This window comes from Mixophyes fleayi, chromosome 3 (assembly GCF_038048845.1).
Source record: "Mixophyes fleayi isolate aMixFle1 chromosome 3, aMixFle1.hap1, whole genome shotgun sequence".
Taxonomy (NCBI): domain Eukaryota; kingdom Metazoa; phylum Chordata; class Amphibia; order Anura; family Limnodynastidae; genus Mixophyes; species Mixophyes fleayi.
This window is the reverse complement of record NC_134404.1, coordinates 86,596,398-86,621,045: the sequence shown is the minus strand read 5'-3', so window position 1 is coordinate 86,621,045 and position 24,648 is coordinate 86,596,398. Positions and strand designations below refer to the sequence as shown.

General features: G+C 40.3%; 1 protein-coding gene across 3 annotated transcripts in view; it reads right to left on the bottom strand.

The window, feature by feature from the left end:
- The window catches only part of SLC9A9 (solute carrier family 9 member A9), a 650,964-nt gene that overhangs the window by 379,211 nt on the left and 247,105 nt on the right, over positions 1–24,648 (bottom strand). For all 3 annotated transcript variants that reach the window (XM_075201923.1, XM_075201922.1, XM_075201924.1), the window contains exon 9: positions 3,996–4,084. In XM_075201923.1, coding sequence (XP_075058024.1) covers positions 3,996–4,084 — 89 coding nt within the window. The remainder of the gene's footprint in view (positions 1–3,995; positions 4,085–24,648) is intronic.

Genomic DNA, 24,648 nt, shown 5'->3' with positions numbered 1-24,648 from the left:
ACTCTCTCAAATAACCATCCCATCTCTCAGCTCCCTTGCCTCTCCAAGCTTCTAGAGAGACTTGCCTACATTCGCCTCACACAGTTTCTTTCCGCAAACAACCTGTTGGATCCTCTTCAGTCTGGCTTTCATTCTCAACACTCCACAGAGACTGCATTGACTAAGGTTGTCAATGATCTGATCACTGCTAAAACTAAACGCCATTACTCTCTCCTAATTCTCCTGGATCTCTCGGCTGCATTTGACACCGTTGACCACTCCCTTCTCATACAAATGCTGCAATCCCTAGGTCTTCAAGACACTGTTCTATCCTGGTTCTCATCCTAACTCTCTAATCGCTCTTTCACTGTTAATTTCTCTGGAGCCACCTCTGCTCCGCTTCCTCTATCAGTTGGAGTACCACAAGGCTCAGTGCTAGGTACTCTACTGTTTTCTATCTATACTGCTTCTCTTGGAAATCTAATAAGTTCCTTTGGCTTTCAGTATCATCTCTATGTGGATGATACCCAAATCTATCTATCCTCTCCTGATATCTCGACATCTGTGTTGTCCCGTGTAACTGACTGTCTTTCTGCCATATCATCTTGGATGTCCTCTCGCCAACTCAAAATTAATCTTTCTAAAACAGAGTTAATAGTATTCCCACCCACCAACAAGAGCATATCTGACATTTCTATCTCTGTTGATAACATGATCATAAATCCCTCCTCAAAAGTTCGCTGCCTAGGTGTAATCCTTGACTCACACATATCCTTTGTTCCCCACATTGACTCTATATCTAATTCATGCTACATTCATCTGAAGAACATTTCCAGAATTTGCACATATCTCACGCAAGACACTGCAAAATCCTTAATTCATGCACTTATCATCTACCGCATTGACTATTGCAATTCCCTCCTTACTGGTCTTCCCAAAAACAGACTCAAACCCCTACAATCTATTTTGCACGCTGTGGCAAGACTGATTTTCCTTGCAAATCGTTATTCCTCTGTTGAATCACTCTGTATGTCTCTACACTGGCTGCCTGTTTTCTACCAAATCCAATATAAAATACTTTTACTAACCTACAAGGCCATCAACAAAGCTGCACCAACATACATCTCCTCTCTTGCTTCAAAATATCTCCCAACTCGGCAACTCCGTTCTACACAAGATCTGTGTCTCTCATCCACCCTCATTACATCCTCCCATTCCCGGTTACAGGACTTTTTTTTCGGGCTGCACCCACTCTATGGAATTCTCTCCCTCGCACAATAAGACTCTGCTCTGGTCTACAAGCTTTCAAGCATTCTCTGAAAACCTACCTCTTCAGACAAGCTTATAATATTCATCAACCACCCTCTTAACCTCACTACCTTAGCCTATTACCACCCGTTACACAATTTCACATAAGACAACTAACCCCTGACCAACATTGTTGTGTGACAGGATCATTTAGCCTATGAGTCACTTTTATCTTTGTAGCCTGGCTGGGCCAAAATGCAAAATGTAGACTTAACCTCATGTGTCAATCTCCCATTGTCCCATAGATTGTAAGCTTGCGAGCAGGGCCTTCTCACCTCTTTGTCTGTTTTACCCAGTTTGTTTATTAGTTTATTATGTTTGTCCCCAATTGTAAAGCACTACCGAATATGTTGGCGCTATATAAATAAATGATGATGTCGTCTTTGGAGTGTGGGAAAAAAACGGGCACCCAGAGGAAACTCACACAAACGCCACACAGAAAGGGCCCCGTTTGGGAATTGAAGACATAACCATAGTGTCACCCATGTATCGCTGTGCCATCCAAAATAAACAAAGGAATCTGAGTGCAGTGTCATGTTAAATAAAATAAAAATAAAAAAACTACTCATCCACAATGTTATTCAATGGTAGAACCCTTACCCCCCCACAAAAACCCATAAGAGACATACACAAATGTTCCTAAATAATTTTACAAATGCACTGATCCTTACTTATAAAAAGCAGCTTCTCCATTGTGTGCAGTGTAGGGTCAGCCACGCTGGTTCTGTTCGACAGTGGTCGCCGGACAATAGAGTGAATGTATTCCCCACAACTCTTATCTTTTGAAATGCATCAACTACACAGAGTTTTATACAGAAGACAAACAATTTATACATTTATTCCATCTGGGACTTATGACTTTAGATACCATTTTTGTTCCAAGACCCTATACAAACACAATGTAGAAGTGCAAAAGCAACAGCAGAATAATATACAATAACTATTATTAATTATTTATTAACTTTCCACTGATATTTGCACCCTCTCTTTCTTTTATTTTTCAGAATTTGTTTGTGGGGCAGAAAAATGTTTAAATAATATAACAAATAAGAAATAAAAACAAATTTAAAACTTGTCATGGCCTTCCTATGCTCAATAACATTGAGACTCCAAGGACGTTCTGGAGAAGTCAGGTGAGCACTTTGAATTTCTGGTCACCTCAATGCTCCTAGAAAACAGTTGTCTCAAAGTTTGTATTAGGAGGCTCGTCTCTATTGATTGATGATTGATTGGAGCATTCTCACAATCCGTCTCTACTCAATAGAACCTATTACACTGCGTGTTATAGGTGTTTGTTCCTAGAGTAGGAAAACCTTGCCTATTGTCTCTCTTTGTACTGACTTTGTTTTGATCCTAACTACTCCCTGAAATCTACCTGCCAGATGTGCTTGGATACTGATACTTTAAAGACTGATCAGATGTCCTGGTGGCAACAGAGTACCAGTGAGTATAACCATCCCTATGGGAAAAGAATGGCTGCTATATTTGGAGCACACAACTAGTATGGTTTTAGGTGTGCACCAGTTTATCATAGGGTTCAAGTGTGTGTAGCATTATACCAAATTATCTTGATGCAAAAGTAAGAATTAGTGGAAATTGATACAAAAATTAATACTTAATCACAATATTTGTATTTTAAAATGCACATAACTCATATATAAATGTTTATGTTGGTTTGTATATGGGATGAAAAGGGTAAAATTACAGTTGTGGTCTTAGGCAACAGGTTCGTTAGGCACATCACTGGTCCTACCATAAATGCCGAAGAAGATGCATTACATATACATTCTAGTAACAGTTAACTGTATACCATGTATAGTTGTGTAAATGAGAACAACCAAGAATGATAGTGTTAAATAAATTAACTTCCATCTGGACATTTAGTTTTTTGTGGTTGTAGTAACTATATTTACATGTCATGTAGAAAGCAAATCACACTGATGTTTAGAAAATCAGTTGTGCTCAAGCTAAACTCTGATACACAAACAAAATAATTGCAGAAACTGAAAAACTACATGCAGCAAATTCAGAGTTTTCCCGTTATTTTAAAACTGCATTAGCACATAGAAAAATATTTTCTAATGTGTCTCCTCGCCCTAGTTGGACCCTGTGCAGCTGATTTTCTTACCTGTCTCAAAATCGAAAAAGGTGAGTTGAGGGGATTGGGTGGGAGAGCATGACGGCCAATCACAACCATCAATCCCGCTCACACACCCGTTCTGTCACAATTTAAACATGATGAGCTTTATGTATTTGTCAGTTCTGTATTACCAGCATTAGATAACAATAAATCAAATACATTATAGAACTATTGTGGATATTTCAGATGTTCTTAGCGTCCATCCTTCTCCTTTGATTCTACATTATAAAAATATTCACAAAGGAATATTTTCTGTATGTGATATACACACCATCACTGGTATCCATGGGAAAGATATTTTAGCATCAGAGACTGCATTTACTTTGACATGTTATCTTGTGATAGATTTTCTGTTGCTGTGCTAAGGTGACATAAATCCATCAATAGAAAGTTGCATGGTTTAGGTTGACTTTGAATAACCTACAGTCATTTCTTCATAAGTATTCATGTTACCATTGTTTTTTTTGCTACCATGTTTTTAAGATTAGCCTGTGTGGGGACTTGTGCTATTTGTCATCCAATGAAAATATTTATAAAAAAAATAGTGAATTCTGCATTATCATCCTACCTGTTTAGTTCTCAGTTTTGACTCTTCAGACAGATTGTTGTAGGTGTAATGGGCCTGTGTGACTCCACAAAACAGAACTGCAACAATACCTGCAAGGTGAGTTTTACAAAACAGTATAAATATGATTGCATTTAAGCTTTACAGGTAGAAAGCAAATAATTCCAAAAGAGTGTGTTAATTTGAACAAAACAAATTCATTTGCAGGACAAAAACATATTTCATTTTAAGTTTCATTGCCAATTTAACCAGTTACACCCCATAATCAATCACCTGCAAATGTAACCAGTGTACACCAGGCCAGGGGCTAGGAACACATGACATAGTATAATAAAGTTTAGCAGCTTTTAGCGCTTCCTTACCAACTTTAAAATATTGGTATCCGGGAGCCTGCGGGGGAGGAGGGCGTGATGGGGGTGGGCCTCCAAAATGTGCGTCATTTTGGATGATGATGTCATGACGCAAATGCATCATTTGGTGAATCGCGGCGCTTTGGACCTAACTCTCGCAAAATGCGGGAGTCTCCCGGACATTCCGGGAGAGTTGGCAAGTATGTTTTAGCGGCTAGCGGAACATATTTTAGATTATGTCAAACAGGGCTAAATGTCTATGAAGAGTATTCTTTTTGCAGTTCCCTATTCATATAAATTCACTCAATTTCACATTAGGGGGTATATTTACTAAACTGTGGGTTTGAAAAACTGGAGATGTTGCCTATAGCAACCAATCAGATTATAGTTAACATTTATTTAGTACATTCTACAAAATGACAGCTAGAATCTGATTGGTTGCTATAGGCAACATCTCCACTTTTTCAAACCCACAGTTTAGTAAATATACCCCTAGGTCTCAGCTGTGGTCAGCAAGTGCAACTCAACCCTACCAAACCAGTGTGCACAAAGTCTAACTTTGTCAGGTCAGATTTAAAGAACTTTCTTTGGTTTGAGATGTTGACATTTTCCCCATCTTCATATCTCCCAAAATGCATCCTCTAAGGGGATCCAATCAATGCTGTTAATCAGTGTCATATTTGTAAATCTACTGATGGAAACAACTAATATAGCTTTTTGCAGAGTGCATGTATAATGTGTATACTTACAAGACTGATGATTTGTATGCTACAAATAGCATTATACCTGTTACCAAACATTCAGCAATACAACAACACATATCTATGTTTGTAAAAACGTCTTATGTTTTAGATATCAGTAATGTTCCACTGGTTCATTCCTACATTAATCAGCTTCTGAAGTGAGCGACAGTGAACATGTTTCATTTGAATTACCAAAGCAGTGAACGAAAGAGAAGAGAGAAAGAGACAGCATGAGAGAGAGAGACATAGACAGAATAAGAGAGAGGGAGAGCCCGAGAGACAGAATGAGAGAGAGAGAAAGAACAAGTGAGAGAATGAATGGGAGAGAGAGAGAAAGAACGGGAGAGAGAACGGACGAGAGAGAAAGAACGGACGAGAGAGAGAGAACGGACGAGAGAGAGAGAACGGACGAGAGAGAGAGAACGGACGAGAGAGAGAGAACGGACGAGAGAGAGAGAACGGACGAGAGAGAGAGAACGGACGAGAGAGAGAGAACGGACGAGAGAGAGAGAGAACGAACGAGAGAGATAAAGAATGAGAAAGAGAGAGAAAGAACGAGAGAGAGAGAACAAGAGAGAGAAAGAACGAGAGAGAAAGACCGAGAGAGAGAGAGAGAGCAAGAACGAGAGAGAGCACGAATGAGAGAGAGAGCGCGAACGAGAGAGAGCGCGAACGAGAGAGAGAGCGCGAACAAGAGAGAGAGAGAGCGCAAACGAGAGAGAGCGCAAACGAGAGAGAGAGAGAGCGCAAACGAGAGAGAGAGAGAGCGAACGAGAGAGCGAGAGCGAACGAGAGAGAGAGCGAACGAGAGAGAGAGAGCGAACGAGAGAGAGAGAGAACGAGAGAAAGAGAGAGAGAGCGAACGAGAGAGAGAGAACGAACGAGAGAGAGAACGAGAAAGAAAGATAGAGAGAGAAAGAACGAGAGAGAGAGAGAACGAATGAGAGAGAGAAAGAACGAGAGAGAAAAAGAGAGAAAGAACGAGAGAGAGAGAAAGAACGAACGAGAGAGAGAGAGAGAGAGAACGAACGAGAGAGAGAGAGAGAACGAACGAGAGAAAGAGAGAGAACAAACGAGAGAAAGAGAGAACGAACGAGAGAAAGAGAGAGAACGAACGAGAGAAAGAGAGAACGAACGAGAGAAAGAGAGAGAACGAACGAGAGAAAGAGAGAATGAACGAGAGAGAAAGAACGAGAAAGAAAGAGAGAGTGAGAAAGAACGAGAGAGAGAGAACAAGAGAGAACGAACGAGAGAGAGAGAATGAACGAGAGAGAGAACGAACGAGAGAGAGAGAACATACGAGAGAGAGAGAACGAACGAGAGAAAGAGAGAGAACGAACGAGAGAACGAACGAGAGAAAGCGAGAGAACGAACGAGAGAGAGAACGAGAAAGAAAGAGAGAGTGAGAAAGAACGAGAGAGAGAGAACAAGAGAGAACGAACGAGAGAGAGAGAACGAACGAGAGAGAGAACGAACGAGAGAGAGAGAACATACGAGAGAGAGAGAACGAACGAGAGAAAGAGAGAGAACGAACGAGAGAAAGAGAGAGAACGAACGAGAGAAAGAGAGAGAACGAACGAGAGAAATCGAGAGAACAAACGAGAGAGAGAAAGAACGAGAAAGAAAGAGAGTGAGAAAGAACGAGAGAGAGAGAACAAGAGAGAAAGAACGAGAGAGAGATAGAACGAGAGAGAGAGAGAAAGAAAGAACGAGAGAGAAATAACGACAGAAGGAGAGAAAGAACGAGAGAGAGAGAGAGAGAGAAGGAAGGAGAGAGAGAGAAGGAAGGAGAGAGAGAGAAGGAAGGAGAGAGAGAGAAGGAACGAGATAGAGACAGACGGAACGAGAGAGACAGACGGAATGAGAGAGACAGACGGAACGAGAGAGACAGACGGAACGAGAGAGACAGACGGAACGAAAGAGAGAGAAGGAAGGAGAGAGAGAGAGAGAGTGAGAGAAGGAAGGAGAGAGAGAAAGAGATAGCCAAGAGAAAATCAATACTCACAGATACCCAGGTCATCACCAATTAATGGGGAGGGACAGGCAGACCATGTGGGGGAAGCAATACGTTTACAATAAGCACAGGTTCAGCTATCGCTGTCTACCATATACATGTGGTCTTTATTACAATCCGTGTCCTTGAATTCCAGCTAAGAGAGCAATGAGGCGGCAAAGTCTAAGGCCTAGATTTACTAAGCTGCGGGTTTGAAAAAGTGGGGATGTTGCCTATAGCAACCAATCAGATTCGAGCTGTCATTTTGTTGAAAGTACTAACTTAATGAAAGCTAGAATCTGATTGGTTGCTATAGGCAACATCCCGACTTTTTCAAACCCGCAGCTTAGTAAATCTAGCCCTAAGTCTTTATAATTTGCTAAAGAGATCAGGTCATCATGGACATATAAATAATCTATTTGGGTATACCAAACTTTAAGTGACCGGGGGGTGGGGGTTGGGACACTTCCACTGGATGGGTATGACAACCGCCTTTGCAGCGTTGCTCAGGCGGACAATAGGACATTTATGTGTAAACCCTGTTTATCTGGGTTGGCGTGGGTTAGGGGTTATCCTCATCTCCCACCTTGCATAAGACACCCGGCAGTAGCTCAGTGTCTTTTCAACCACAGTGTCCTGTGGGTTAAAACATGCAAGCTTTACAATGTAGTATATGTAGTGCAGACGCGGCAGGTATATTGTGCAGTTAGCAGTGATACAATAAATGGGTGCCAAGCCATCTTGCGATTGAAAGAAAGCAACTTGTTCTTAGGTCAAAAACAGTATTTTGCCTTTCACCAACACATAATACTTAATTGAAGCAAGTTAGTTTCTAATATACCACTGAAATGTACAACACTTCAGTACCAGCAGACTAATTAGAAACATAACAGTAGTGATTACCAATTTCTCTTACAAATAGAGGCTGACTCTATCTTAAGGGGTGGACTTTGTTACGCCCGGCTCTGCTTCAATCCAATGCAACCACACTGGATTGCTGCATCTGCATTTATGACGAAGGTAATGTACCAAAGATGTAACTCTCCATACTTGCATGTGACCACGGGAACCCCGAGCCACACGGTGTTAAACACTCTGGAAACACCATTCGTACCACACGCCTGCATTCATGAAGTGTACCTCACATGTCAAAAATGACATGACCCTCACACAGTAAGGCCTGTAGGGGTGTCACATTTTAAAAAAATGAGTGACACTAATGCACTAAAAGATAAGTAAAAGTTTAGAAACGTCTCATTAAGCCTATTTCCTTCTTAAAATTACAATAATTCTACTTTAAAACCAATATATTTATACAGTTTTTAAATCTTCATATCATGATGGTCACAAAGTCCTATTTACATGAAACACCCAGCAGAGCTCTGCAGCTGTACATCTGTCTGCATTAGGAGTGTGGGAGTCAACACAGTTGTATGAAGTACTATACCAGTGAACCCACATGTATCCTAAGCCAAAGCACTAGATCTAATGAAGTATTTTTTATCATCATTAACTCCACACAGCTGTTAAAAAGCTATTGACAACAGAGGGAATCACAACATTTGCATCCAAGATCACACTTCTGGGATTCATCTTGCTTCAAGCTCCTTACTATGATGCAATTAGCCAAGCATCCCTTGGGGTTCTTCTCTAATTGTACAATATCTGTGTCTTTGTAATTCCTAAATGGCTACTACTACTATGTATTACACTATAATTAAATACAACCTTGGGCAATGCGAAGAGGAAGATCATAAAGGTCAGATGTTGCTAACAGTAGTACATTAACAGTACCAATGGAAATATGACTATACCCTAGATATTATAATGCATAAAACCAATGAACTGTATGTATATGTAAATGTTAAGGGGAAGTATGTTAAAAAAGAAGGGCCCTAAAACATTTCACTTCCCCGAAATTAGGAACATGTCATGTCCTGTCAGACATTATCCATTTCTTCCTCTTAGTTATTAGAGGTCACTCAGTCCTCCAGGTAATGCTTCAACAAAACTTATCTTTATTTATAACAGCAGGTTATATAGAGCGGTCATATATATCAAGTAACCAAATAAACAAATACAGATGAACATTATTTAACAGATGACTGGTATAAAATTTAGTAAAGTATACCTTAACAGATAAGGTCCACTGGGCCAGCCTAAGAGAACAATTAAAGTCTAACAAACTGTGTATTGTTAAAGTTGGTATGAAAAAAAAAAAACATTGCTTAACTTTGTATGTTTAACCTACTGGTCGTATTTCTGCTAGAGATGCTCAGGCTCGGTTCCTCGGGAAACCAAACACACCCAAACTTAGGGGATCCGAGTCGGCTCGGTACTTTTGCACTTTTTCAGATTTCAAAACGAGGCAAAATGTCATTGTGACGTCGTCGGATCTCGGGAGTTATGGAATCTATAAATACCGCCCTGCACGGCGATTTAGAGCCATTTGAGAGAGGGATACAGAAGGGGGTAGGATAGAGTTTAGAGCAGTTGGGCAGGCAAACTTACAGAATTGAAAGAGGAGGGTGGTAGCAGTGTTAAGGAAAGCTCCATTTTAATTGTCATCGCTGAAATACAAATATACTAGTCCTTGCAGGCTTTTTTCTGAATTTGCACCAAAAAGTGTAGGAAGTTATCCAAATGGATTCACAGCAGTAAACAGAAGAGCAGGGGCAGTAAGCAGCTGCTAACACCAGTCCTGATGATAGTACGTCATCTGGTTACTGTTATGTATAAAAGAAGAGCTGGAAGAAGACAGTAAGGCAGTAGAGGAAAATGTATGCTCAGATTCAGAAATGACACCAATCCATGAGGAGAGTGCATGCACAAGTGCTATGTGTAATCATGACCAATCTGATAGTGTACCCATAAAGAAGGCCCCTTTCAGGATTACTGCTGATGTGTGCATGAACAGCCCGAGTGTAGCCAGTGATACACCAATTGAAGATGCCACTTTGGAATTGGAACAGGATGAGGGGGATATTTGTGTAGCCGACGAGGGCGCTAATGAGGATGTTGATGAGGATGAGGTTGTTTGTGTAAGTCCTGCACCAGTGGAAGCCATTCTGGCACGTGATAAGAAGAAGGCCATTGTCATGCCTGGACATAAGTCCAAAAAAGCCACTTCTTATGTGTGGAATTATTTCTACCCAAATCCTGCCAACAATTGTCTAGCAATTTCTAGTTTATGTAAAGCCACAGTCAGTCGAGGGAGGGAACTTAACCATCTAGGAACCTCATCCATGTTACGCCATTTGACGCAAGTTCATGGCAAGGTGTTGGAAAAATCAGAAAGTTCTGGTAACAAGCAGTCCATCATCAGCTAGAACTCTTCTCTCTCCTTCATCCCGACAGCTGGAATCTATACCCACAACACAGTCCTCATCAATATCCTCAGTAGAGATCGGAGTTAGTCCTACATCCAAGTTGCTAAGGCTAGATGACTCCTGCACTATACTTGATTCCTCTGAAGAATTCTTGAGCGTTAGTCCCACTGCTGCTTCTGGGGGTGAATCTTCATCCCAGAAGTAGACCAAGAAGAAGACTACTAGTAGTTTACAACAATTGACTGTTAAACAATCCTTTGCAAGAGGAAGCAAGTACGAAAGCTGTCACCCAGTCGCAAAGCGGATCACAGACGCCATTGCGACTATGCTCGTACTAGATCTGCGTCCAATATCCACTATTAATGCAGCTGGTTTTAGACAGTTACTTGAGGTCTTGTGTCCCCGTTACCAAATTCCATCACGACACCATTTCAGTACAAAAGCTATTCCTCACCTCTACCAAAAGGTTCGTAAAAATGTTATTATTGGGCTGCAAAATGCCATTCTACCCAATGTACACTTAACCACAGATATGTGGACAAGTGGAACTGGGCAAACTAAAGATTATATGACTGTGACAGCCCACTGGGTTGGTTATTCGCCTTCACCAGCAGGAACAACAGCAGCAACATGTACCCAAGTACGTCCAGTTGTGAGAGGCAGGCTACTCTGTGTATCACCGGCTTCACTAACAGGCATACAGCTGACAATCTGTTACAAAAATGAAGGTATGTCATTGCAACATGGCTTATCCCGCTTGGACTCTCCTCAGAATATGTAATTACTGATAACGCCACCAATATTGTCAGAGCATTACAGCTAGGTGAATTCCATCACATTCCCTGTTTTGCTCACACAATAAACTTGATGGTGCAGAGCTTTTTAAAAAATGACAGGGACATGCAGGAGATGCTGTCTGTGGCCCGTAAAATATCTTGACATTTCTGGCATTCGGCAACAGCGTGTAGGAGATTGCAGCTGCTGCAAGAGCAATTTAATTTGCCTTGCCACCAACTGAAGCAAGAGGTGGTGACAAGGTGGAATTCCACCCTGTATATGCTTCTGAGGATGGAAGAACAGCGAAAAGTCATCCACGCTTACTCCACAAGCCATGACATTGGCTTGGAGAGGGGATGTATTTTAGCCAAGCGCAGTGGAGAATATTTTCCGTGTTGTGCAAGGTGCTGAAACCATTTGAAGTAGTCACCTGTGAAGTGAGTTCAGACACTGCGAGCTTGAGTCAAGTTATTCCCTTAATCAGACTTTTGGAAAAGCAGCTTGAGAAACTGAAGGAGGAGATTAAACAAAGCAATTCCGCTAAGTATGTCGGACTTGTAGATCAAGTACTTTATTCGCTTCGCCAGGATCCAAGAGTTATCAAAATCTTGAAATTGGATCACTACATTTTGTGGTTAAACTGTGCATGTCCTTTTTAAGATCCAACATAAGGGTGGATGGGAGGGCCCAAGGACAATTCCATCTTGCACCTTTTTTATTTTCTGCCACTGCTGTGTGCCAATGTGTCCTAGATGTGGTAGGAACTGCTGTGTGTTTAAGTCATTGCCAGATCGCTGCAGTATTTGTCCAAAAGTGTATGAAAATAATATTGTGACCTGTGAGCAGGGCCGGATTAACCCGAGGTCTAACTGGGCTATAGCCCAGGGGCCTCGGGCATCCAGGGGGCCCTTCAAACTCCTCAGCAGCATTATTGATCGGTCGGGGGCGGGGGCGCCCCCGGCCCGATCGATGCTGCTGAGTACTGTACTGTCAGTGCAGTCCTCCGTCCCGGCGCGCTGTAGTCTGCTTACTGAAGATATCTCGCGAGAGTTCATGAACTCTCGCGAGATCTCCTCAGTAAGGAGCTTACAGCGCGCCGGGACGGAGGACTGCACTGACAGGTAAGTGCTTGGGGGGGTCCTCGCGGGGGGTGGGGGGCGGCGGACGGCTCACATTGGGGGCCTCGCGGGGAATGGAGGGCCCCTTAGCCCAGGGGCCTCCATTCCCTTAATCCGGCCCTGCCTGTGAGGTGGTCAAAATTGACTGCAAATTACTTGAAATTGGTGTTTTTGAGGTTAATAATAATGTAGAATCAAAAAAAGAGCAAAATTATGTGATTTTAGCATATTTTATCAATTTTTCTTAAAAAAAAAAAAATACAAAAAAAAAAATACAGACCCAAAACCAAAACCAAAACCAAAACACACAAGGGTGGTTTTGCCAAAACCAAAACATGAAGCTAATCCAGATCCAAAACCAAAACCACAACCACTTCACGGGGGTCAGTGAGCATCTCTAAGTTCTGCAACTATTGATATTGGGCAGGCATTCACGCCACTTTTTTGCTTCCCTCATTTTATATATAACACTTCTCAGTGGACCTTGGAGCACTGTGACCTCCATTATGTTGTGTTTTCTCAAATTGTTCTTTTTACATATATTTGTTGTTTTGCATTTTAAACACTCATCTTAACACATAACTTAGCCCAGAAAACAAGAATAAATGGCTGTAATGACTGTATATATGAGGGAGAAACTGAGGAATATTGCTGTGCAGATGTTCAATACTGTAGTCAGAATGTCAATGATCAAAGTTGCTAAAAATCATCAAAGACAGCCATTATAATAAGGAACTCAACAGGAAAACTGAACAAAATAAACCTAAAGGGATGCATAAAACCTACATAAATATATATATTTTCCCTTAAGAGGATTCATTAGTTATGCATGATTTGACTTGTCCGAATGGCTGAGATCGTATCTCCAGCATCAATTCCAGTATTTCAGCAGAAAATATATCAACAAGAACTGCTGAATCACACTCGTAATCAGTCGCAGCTCAATACACACAATACTCATGACTCAAGCAAACTTGCAGAAGAGCAGGTGTTAAATGGGTGCCAAAATCCCATAAACAAGCAGAGATTTGACATATCAGCCCGGCAAGGATTGTAACTTATGCGGTTTTAGGATTATCCGATGTCTCTTTAAATATGGATGTTAACAAGATAAGTGAAACAGCTTTAACATTGAAATTCATTTAGCCAATTACAGATACTTATTCAGGACTTAGTATATCATATGCAGGGATTCCGCTAGCAATCTCTTAAAAAGTTTGACACAATATGGTGACCATATAACCCATTTACACCTAGCTTTTGTTTTTTAAAGTCCACGAACTTAAGGCACACTGGCATCGTAGAACATTTCATCTCACCTACTTCCTAAGATGCACGTTCGTATCTTTTCATACATTTTGCATTGAGCGAAGGAGAGTGTTAAAGAAATGCTAACTCTTAATTCTCCTTTTTAGTAGTTTAAAATATTAACAGAAATATACAGGATTGAATAAAAGAAATACACGTTAGCAGTCGAAAATATTAAGAGAGATACATAATAGATATTAATACAGGACATTGTATGGCTCTATAAGATATTACTAAGTCTGCTTGCTCAGGTGCCTTACCTACTGGAACCAATGCTGTAATTCCTGTAGAGTTTGTTGACCACTGATAAAAAAAAAAACTTTAGTATTATTCATAGACAATTACTGGCCTGTCAGCTTCTATAGCACACTTACTGCAGTTTACAAGCCAGGGCTATTGGTTATAATGACAGTAAGATTGCAGGTATTAATGGACACGCTGTACCACAAATGAATGTAGAGTTACAGATGTAACAATAGCTTAAGAGACATCAGCTTACTGATAATCATAGCGGAATCAGATTAAAATGTTATTTTTACTAGAAGATGGCAATATCTGCAGCACAGAAGAGTTAGCTGCTCATAATTACTTTTTTTTTGGGGGGGGGGGGGGATCGCTGCTACGATGAACCATAGATTCCAATTGAAATGTAGCACTGCCAAGGCATGTACTCCACTCTCAAGGTCCACTGACCTAAATGGGTCAGAGCATTGATGCTCAGCTCGGTCTCAAATTACTACAGCAACTGGGGTAACAAATAGGAACCAAATCAATTCGCCATGAGTTTCCATAGTAACCTGTTGTGGGTGTCATTTTACCCAGCCAACAAAACCATTGAACAAATATAAAGAAATTATATATCAACATGCTATAATCAAAAACAATTCAATCTCATCCGACCCGCATTCAATAAAGAGCCCATGCTAATGACCTTCAACTCAGAGAGCATTCTGGTGACAAGTGTAGACTGTAGACCAACATCTGGTGGCTACTACAAAATACTGAATCTAACCTGGGGCCTACAATACAATGTAGACCCAAACCTGAGCTAAATACTACATAATACAGATCCCAATACGGTAGATGCAGCAGATATGCTAACATGGTGGTTGCTACATAATAGAGACCCCAATTTCATTATGTCTATTTTGCAATGTTACCACAAACTCATCCCCAAATCAGGGAACTATCCTGCTAGTCACTGGTCCTACTCTTGGTGCTCATAAAAATGATTTATACATCTTGTTTTATAGTGCACCTATGGACTGAATATCTGGGTTCTATTGTTTTGGACGTTTTGTACATTTCAGCAATATGTGATTTCCTATCCTCCCCATATGTGATAGTTTATTGAGGTTGTTACACTGAAACCTATTTTAATACATGATGATTCTTTGTTTGTGTGTATAAAATACTATTAGCTTTTTACTCACTAAAATAAACATTTGTTTTTTAATTAGAAGCTCTTTTTTATTATTATTACTATTTTATTATTTCTGCCATACTCATTGCAGTTGATTTTTAGATGATTTAGATTGATGCTTCTTAAAATAGTTTTTTCTCTGTATTTATACTGTTATACTGTCTGCTTTCTGACTAAACACTGCAAACATGTAAGACTTTGACATGAACAGACAGGACCAAGGTAGAACATATTACTGTAATGTCCTTTGTAAATCAGAACTTTTAACTGTTCAACTTGATAACTTTATATCCCTCTGCTGAATATTCTTGTGGAGCACAGATGAATAAGGAGATCCTTCCAGAATTGGTGTAACAGAGAAGTGAGAGACTTCATGTCTGAGCTAAAATTTAGGCAAAACATGTGCCAAGCAAACAGTTATCATGTAACAGGACAACTGGACAACTTGTGGCATTCCTGGTTTTGTGGAACTACAAGTCTCTGCATTATTGCTGGTTATCTGCTAGTTATCGGATGTAACAGCTACTCTACAAGTGTCTCCCAGTGCAAGGAGGACATGAGGAGTCTCCTGCATACTCACCAACTTTGGCAGTGAGAACTCCAGGAGGGGAGATCTCGTTGCTGTGTCCTGGGGGCGTGATCATGCAAATTGTGTATTTAGGCCCCGCCCCTACACTAATCTTTATCTATTTTGTCCTAATACAGAAGGGGGTGGGGTCAGTATGCAGCAATTAGTCCCCTTTCCATCCACTTTACTAATTGGGCAGGAAGTCTGGGAGAGTAGGCAACTATGGTCTCATGTGGTGTTTAGAGAATACCATTGTAACCTGCATTTATTAAATTTTTTATGGAAAAAAAAGCTAAAGAAATCTATTTTCATTTATAAGTTTTTTTGTAAGATTCTCTTTATTTCTTTGGTGGTACTTGAAAATAAACGCTTCTGCGTAAGTGTAGCGTTAAATTATGTAGATAAATAAGACTTCATTTCCATCCCAGAATTACAGGTTCATGTTACAGTAAAAAATGCCAGTTTTATGAAAAATCGCTGGTAGTCACCAAATGCACATCAGCGACAAATTGACATTTAAGCCCATTTTTCAGTTATCCTCTAAACAATAACAAGTTGATTTGCAAACTGGTGCTATTAATGTCTCAGTTGTTTTATGGATGTAAACCTGGAAACCTGTGTTTAAATTTACCAGTTTTTCTGTAGCACTTTCCATACATTCTACTGCACTGGTCGCTGTACCAAATGCCAGAAAATTGTGCATGAACTTTCTTCCAGCATTTTGCTTTGGCCCTAGGCAAGTGCCTAACCTTGCCTAATGGGAGCGCCAGGCCTGCCTGCAGCCCTACCTCATTGTAACTGGAATGCAAATGGGACAAAATATGTCTGTGACTGAGTGGCTATGTGGTTAGAAAAGATCGGGATAGTGCTGGGATGTACTGTTACAATCTACGCCTACAAGCATAAACATTAATCTTAAAAATGGAAACGTTAGGTATGCAGGAGTGTTACAAAATGAAAGCTACTGCTTGACTGATTATTACTAAATGAATAACTTTCTAGCAACTTCTAAAAGCCAATAAAACCATTTGAAAGGTCAAATGCTTAACTCACCATCAATCGTTACTTTCTACCAGACACCTCAAAGAGAGTCTTTCATGTTTGGTGCATAATTATTAACTAAGATTTAACCTTGAAGAAGCCTTGAGTAATGAGAACATATTGACACAATGATTTCGCTTAACGAAAACATTAAAAAATATATATATGCTTTAATTTAATGGGGAAAATGTTGTTCTTAATATGCAGTTTAAAAAAAAAATATTTTGAATATGGATACAGTAAGTACATAAACAGCATATGCCATACTTGTAAAGTGTACCATGGGCTGGCTAATTTTAGTGATGGTGTTTAACTATTAACTGTCCATATTATCCTGCCAGAGTGCAGTCAGAAGTACCTATAACGATTCAGGGGTATATTTACTAAACTGCGGGTTTGAAAAAGTGGAGATGTTGCCTATAGCAACCAATCAGATTCTAGCTTTCATTTATTTAATGCATTCTACAAAATGACATCTAGAATCTGATTGGTTGCAATAGGCAACATCTCCACTTTTTCAAACCCACAGTTTAGTAAATATACCCCACAGTGCGCTGCACTTTGGTGTGTTATGCATTTCCACTGTTTAACGTGTGAAAAAAATATATGTTTACATATATACATGTATGTTTTAGTGAAGTTTATTTCTTTATAATAAACATAGCCACTTAGGTTTTCCTTCAATTATGACTATGAATATGGATAGTTATTACACGGCAACATGGTTATCAACCCTCTAAATACATATATAGCATATCATTTTTTATCAGCTACACTAGTTTTGTACATGAGTCAAGGAAATTATGGGTAAGTAAAGGTGTTTAGATGGAGCACTTAGAGGTCCTCTCCATGTTTTTCAGGAGGGCGCTCACAATTGTCTTCTCCACACACAGTGCATTGGGCCTCATCCATTACTTTCAATGGTACACATTTTGAACCTACCAGTTGCACAGAAAAGCAAATTTACAGTCACAATTTCACCAACAATAATGAAAAAAAAAATGCACAAATGTGACACAGACAGTGCCAAAGTACCCACACACATAAATAAATAAAGCTGATTAGAGTAGAATATTAGGAGCAAAAGGTAAAACTAACTAATCCTTAAGTGATAGTAGGCTGAACGTTGAAGTGATATTTTTACTGTTTGCATCACATGTTTTTACTGGTGCATCCACAACCCTGAAACGTAAGTGAATCCTCCCTGCAGTTGTTAGGACAGATAGTGAGCATTCTCTTTGAAATGCACTTTACAGACAAATAGGATCAAATGAAAAGGCAATGTGGGTCTGCAATACTGTGCGGTTTATAAATGCACCTTACCATGTACATGCTCAGCTGGGACTTTGAATGTGCCCCGCAGTCACACTAACAGCTCTCTCTTTGGTTAGATCGGCTCCTAACTGCAGGTACCAATAGGCATCCTAGATACTGTACTCCCACATCAAAGGGTTCTATGGTAAGTCATAATAAACAGGCAGTTGTATAAAACTGTATAAGCACTTTAAGGTAAATTTCTCCACATCAAGTGAAACAAGCCCTACAAAGAGAACCAATGTGTTATGATCTTACCTTGTCCCCGCTCCGCTGCGCTGTCAGCGTTGTCTGGCAGCTGTATCCGCTCTGGCAGTTCAGCGCTGTCTCCCGATGGCGTACCCGCACTTCCGGGTTCTCCCAGCATCAAGTCATGTGACTTCTGGGCGGGGAATTCAAAGCTCTATATCTACTCTGCTCTGACACGCTACCTGTGCCAGAGCAATGTGTTTCCTGTTCCTGGCTACCTGTTCCTGTGTACCTGACTCCTGTGATCCTGCTCCCTGTGTACTCCCATATTCCTTTTACTCCTGTGTACCAACCTGGCTGTGACCTGACTATTCTTTGGCTTAATCCCTGGCACCACGAATTGGACTTACCATCCCGTGTACCGACCCGGCTGTGTTATCGACTACTCTCTGGATTTCCCTCTGGCACCGTATACCTGATGACCTCCTGTGTACCGACCCGGCTGTGTTTCTACTCCTCTGGACCCATCTCCGGCTACGCACACAATCGACTCTGCCCTTCTAACCGGTTACTGCTCCAGACCTCCAAACCCTGGAATTCACGGTTAGTGCCTGTATTTACATCACCTTGTCATATTGCCTGTTTGACTACCCATCACTTAGAGCCTTCTCCCTTACGTCAGTAGGCTAACCTGGGGGCCGCGACCTGCGGTTCTTCGGCAGCAAAGTCCACCCTACCTTGCGGTGGTTCTTGGTGAAGATCGGAAGGCCGTTAGACTCCGCGCCCTAGGTAAGCCTGTGCAAATACTGACTAAGGCATCAGAACCGTAACACAATGTCATCTAAAAATATAGTAAAACAACACCCATAGACATTGCACCAAACAATCTACAGACACTGCATAACTCAACTACTAGACATTGCAACAAAACATCTACAATCATGGCCAAAAGTTTTGAGAATGACACAAATATTCTTTTTCACAAAGTTTGCTGCTTCACTGTTATTAGATCTTTTTGTCATATGTTGCTATGGTATACTAAAGCATTTCATAATTGTCAATCAAAATTCTGGACCACATATTGACCGATGGTCGCCCATTCTTGATAAATCAATGCTTAGAGTTTGTCAGAATTTGTGGGGTTTTGTTTGCCCACTCGCCTCTTGAGCATTGACCACAAGTTCTCAATGGGATTAATGGCTGGGGAGTTTCCTGGCCATGGACCCAAAATGTCAATGTTTTGATCTCCGAGCCACTTAGTTATAACTTTTGCCTTATGGCAAGGTGCTCCACCAAGCTGGAAAATGCATTATTGGTCACCAAACTGTTCTTGGATGGTTGGGAAAAGTTGCTCTTGGAGGATGTTTTGGTACCATTCTTTATTCATGGCTGTGTTCTTAGATAAAATTGTGAGTGAGGTCATTCCCTTGGCTTAGAAGCAACCCCACACATGAATGGTCTCAGGATGCTTTACTGTTGACATAATACAGGACTGATGGTAGCGCTCACCTTTTTTTTTCTATAGACAAGCGTTTTTCCAGATGCCCCAAACAATCTGAAAGGGGATTCATCAGAGAAAATGACTTTACCCCAGTCCTCAGCAATCCAATCCCTACACCTCAGATACATTGCCTGGACATGACCCTATACAATAAAAAACAATACTATACAAACATCAGTCTATCATAAACCTACAGGCCGCCCAGCATATCTGAGATGGGACAGCTTTCACCCAGGACACATAAAGAAGTCCATCATTTACAGCCAAGCTCTGAGATACATTGGGATTTTTTCAGACAGTGAAGACAGAAAACAACACCAAGGATACCATCCAATAGTTACAGATGAACAGATCCACAGAGCCACAAAGATCCCAAGGAGTAGCCTACTGAATTACAAACAGAAGGAGGTTAACAGCAGGGTGCCCCTAGTGGTCACTTACAATCCCCACATGAACATCTTGGGGAAAATTGCTGCTGACCTTCAAGCCATTTCAGAAAGATTATAGACTGAAGGAAATATTCCCAGATTTACCTCTCCTTTCATACAAACAGCCTCCTAACTTAAGAAATCTCCTCGTGAGTAGTGCCCTCTCATCACCATCAGAGACTGACATATTCCCTTGCACAAACAAAAAATGCAAAACCTGCACCCATGTCCTACCAACAAACATAGTCCACATACCCAACACACAACGGGACTATAAAATCACTGATACATTCTCATGTACATCCTCCAATGTGGTGTACATGATACATTGTACAAGGTGCCCTGAGAGAATTTACATTGGAGAGACCAAGCAGAAACTGCAATCCAGGATGAATTTACCAGAGCCGTAACTTAGAATTCTAGCGCCTGGGGCGAGAAAGACAAATGCCGCACCCTAGCCCTCGATATGCCGCCCCCTAGCCCTCAATTTTAACCAAATAAACCTAAAATATTCCTAAAATGCACCCCCCTTTTGCTTTGCGCCCTGGGCAGTCGCCCCTATCGCACAGCCCTAGTTACGGCCCAGGAATTTACACAGACACACAATAAAGAAGATTTTGGACACCCCCGTGGGTAAACACTTCTCTGGACCAGTACACAGTATGACAGATTTAAAAGTCCTAATACTGAAAGGTCTTTTTAAAAATGACAGTGAGAGAAAAATATGGGAAATCAAGCTGATAAGAGCATTCCAGTCATTGACTAAAAGACTCAATCTAACACCTGGATTTATGACCCACTATATGGATACACGTCACACCTCACAGCAGAGTGCAGACTTCTGAGTAGGACTTTTACTCTTCCATCCATAATGAACACCTCCTTTTTATTACTTTAGCTTATCTTGATGATGTATCCCCCCACCCTCCCTGTACAAATTTCTTGATGTAACTAACAGCTCTTAAATTTTGTGCCTTTTCTCAGTCATTCATTTGTAAACACTGCCTGATGAAGGGGCCTCTGTGCTCTGAAAGCTAGCAAATATATCATTTTTTTTGGGCTAGCTAATAAAGGTATCACTCCTATAATAATTTTGTGTTTTTTGACACAAAAGTATTTAACATCACACATATTTTTCTGGCTAACATGGTACTGCAATAATAAAAAAAACATTTTATGCTACACATTATTATAGACATATAAGTTATAACAGTTAATGATTCAACTACAGCTGTTCCCTAAGAAATATGGGTTCAGTGCATAGGCCAGTATACTATAGAATGCTACTAGCTTCAGATGTAGTAAGAAAAACAGAAGAAAGTAACCATTTATTCAAAGTCAAACAAGGCTGCAGAGCCGATGCATCACTTGCAAAGGTTTAATTAAGAAATTGAACTCTTTTTGCTTTCCCTTGAATCCTTGATGAGGACTTCACAGCTACACACATTTCACATGGAACAAAGATGGCTGAGTTTGTAGCACATGATGCACCTGACATAGTAACAATTACCAATATTTTCATATTTTCCCAGATATCACTTGATTAATTATCGAATTGCTCATATAAACAAACTGGTCATTTCTATCTCTTAAGCTTTTCCTGTTCATAATTATTCCGTAAAATATGAAATAATATTGGAAACATAGCCTAACTCAGTGGTTCCCAAACTGTGCGCCTAGGCTCCTGTGGTGCCTTGGAGATCTCCCAGGGGTGCAGCGGCCAGGGCCAGTGGTAAGCAAGGCGGGGGACTACTTGGTAATTATTTTGGCTCAGGGGTGTCTTGAAAAAAATTTGGAGACCCTAAGGGTGCCTTGAACTGAAAAAGTTTGGAATCAACTGGCCTAACTATTGCCGTTTATTCAAAATTATTTCTCATACCTTTATGGTAAGGTTTATTTGGGTGGTAAAAGTTAAAATCTTTAGAAATGTAAGGGATTAGGCTAGGTACACACTATAGAATTTTCTGACCAATGTGTTATCTACAACGATTGTACCTACAACCGAAGGTCCGATCAATCGGTCGATTCATGCGTAAACACTATATACGTTTTAAACTATTTTTGCACGACCAACAGACCGGGCAGCGATTTTTGTCAGGCAAAATGTTGTCTCAAATCATTGCGATTCATACACAACTTTCTTAAAGGTAAAAGCTCCAATGTGCGCAGTACGCATAAAAATATGGAAAAAATGTAGAAATAGCGGAAGTTGTTGAGTTGACACCACTGGAGTCGTCCCAGGCGAAAAATGTCAAAAACAAAATTGGCAAAATTAAACGGGAGGCCTATTTACAATATTTTAATGGTGAGGGTGCTGTGCCATGGCAGAATGACATTGTGTAATGAATGGACAGTAGCACTGTATGCTTGCAAACTGTATTTTGAAGTCCATTTAAGAGAATAAAAATTTTAAGCATTTACAATTTTGTATGTTTTACTTACGGTTCCACTTGGTATGTCATCTTTTTGCAGTACTAAATGGGGAACTACTGTCAGTCTCCATGTTTCAGGTGAACTTTCTAGCAATTTCCTCATCACGGGTGAAGTGAAGGAGGTCAAAGTACCACACCTTTGGCACATACATATCCTCAGCTGCTTCCCCAGGGTTTTTGAGGCCCTCTATCTTGTTTAATTATTTTTTGAATACAGTCCTAAGGCACTGTATCTTCCCCTCTGCCCATTCTACATTTGTTTCATGGTAAAATGGAAGGCATGCTTTCACAAGTTCTTCTATAGCCACATTCCTCTTCAGCCTGTTTGAGTACATTTTTAATTTTGTTTTCCACAGGCAGGGATGGGATCGGTAGGCCTCAATGAAGTCCCTCATGAACTCCACATTTCGGTCTGATGTCATAGCAATATATTTTCACCCCCCAAAAATATATACTGGATATTGTTATATTTGCATACAAAAAAAAAAAAGGTTGCCAACATGAACGTGTATTAATAATAAACACTTATACCGGCTGATTAACATACATACAACACAAAAAAACCACATAAAAAAGTTCCAGTTAACATTCAAATAAAATATTTACTGTCATATTTAACATACACACGTCAAGGAACATTATAGAAATTCTCGTGCTATAAAGTACATACCTTGCTGTAATAGCAATGAAAGCAGGTAAAATGTTTGTAGCATCCCTTCTTATTCTACGGAAAGTTATGGGTAAATTATTCCGACATATCAGCAAACATGAGGTTATTATACACGAATAAACATTCACCCACAATCCTCCATTCCGTACTTGTACCTGCCCTGATTTGTCCATACCAACTGTGAAGGCCCATGTATGCGTCTATAAAATTACTGAGGACCCAGTCTGGCGATGGCAGTAAGAGAAGCATGGTGGATGATGAACAGATGCGAGATGGAGAAGAGGAAATGCAATTAATAGGCATCAAAAGAGCAAAGGCAATGAGACCAAGGGAAATGGAGATGATGGTGAGAATGCTGGACCAGGATGACTATGACTGTCAAAAGCAGAAATACCAAAAAGTTAATCACGGAAAAGAAGTGATTATGCAAAAAATACTAACTCAGATCCAAAAACAGTGGTCCGACTTAAAAAATGTCCAAAGTCTCCCAAATACTCCGATGTAACTGGACTGCGCACATCGAGCAATATGAGCTAAACCACCTGCTGATCAACCTCCCAGAGATGTAATTGTAAGGTTTCACTACTGTAAAGTCAAGGAACTGTCCATATAATCAACCTGCAATACCACGGATATTTCATACATAGGACACAATCTACAAATTTATCAGGACTTAGCTCCTTCCACCTCAAGGAAAAGACCTGACTTGATTAACATTACTAAAGCCTCAGGAAACACCACATACCGTTGGGGCTACCCATTTCACCTTTAGGTCACCCATGAAGGAACTACTCATAGGGTCAAAACCCCCCGAAGAAGGCCTCATAATGCTAGAGAAACTGAATATCCCACTAACTCACCGTGCCTTGTCATCTCTGCCACTTCTTCCACCACGGCAAGCGCCATCACCGGATGGTCCTCGAAGTAAACTTTAGATGAGGTCCTTGATTGATTGTTTTTGGACTTGCGGTGATATGTAATCTGTGGGGATTTTTCTTTTTTTGCTCTCTTTTACAGGTACCACGTTTGATATCTCCTACTACTTCACTCTTTTGGATCATTTCTATGGTACTTCCTGGAAGATCATCAGTGATCCTCTTCTCCAGTCTGTGAATTTTTTTATTTATGTTCTTTGTTATTCACTATACCCAAGCTTGTATATATATATAATGTTATCAATATTTATTTTTATATTTATATACATATATTTATATTATATAATATTTATAGATCTATTTAAATAATTATAGCTCTCAGTGTACATAAACTATGAATTTTCCTCTTTCTTTTTATCCATGGGCATATAAATATATACAGGAGAAATAAGTATGGAAAAGAGGAGAGGAAACCAAGAAAAATATAAGTGCAGACATCTTTCTCTCCTCTCTTCTTTAAAGCTACATTATCGACATAGACTCCCACCCTACCTGTCTTGGGTCTTACTTAATCCAATTTGTCTTCTTCATTCATTG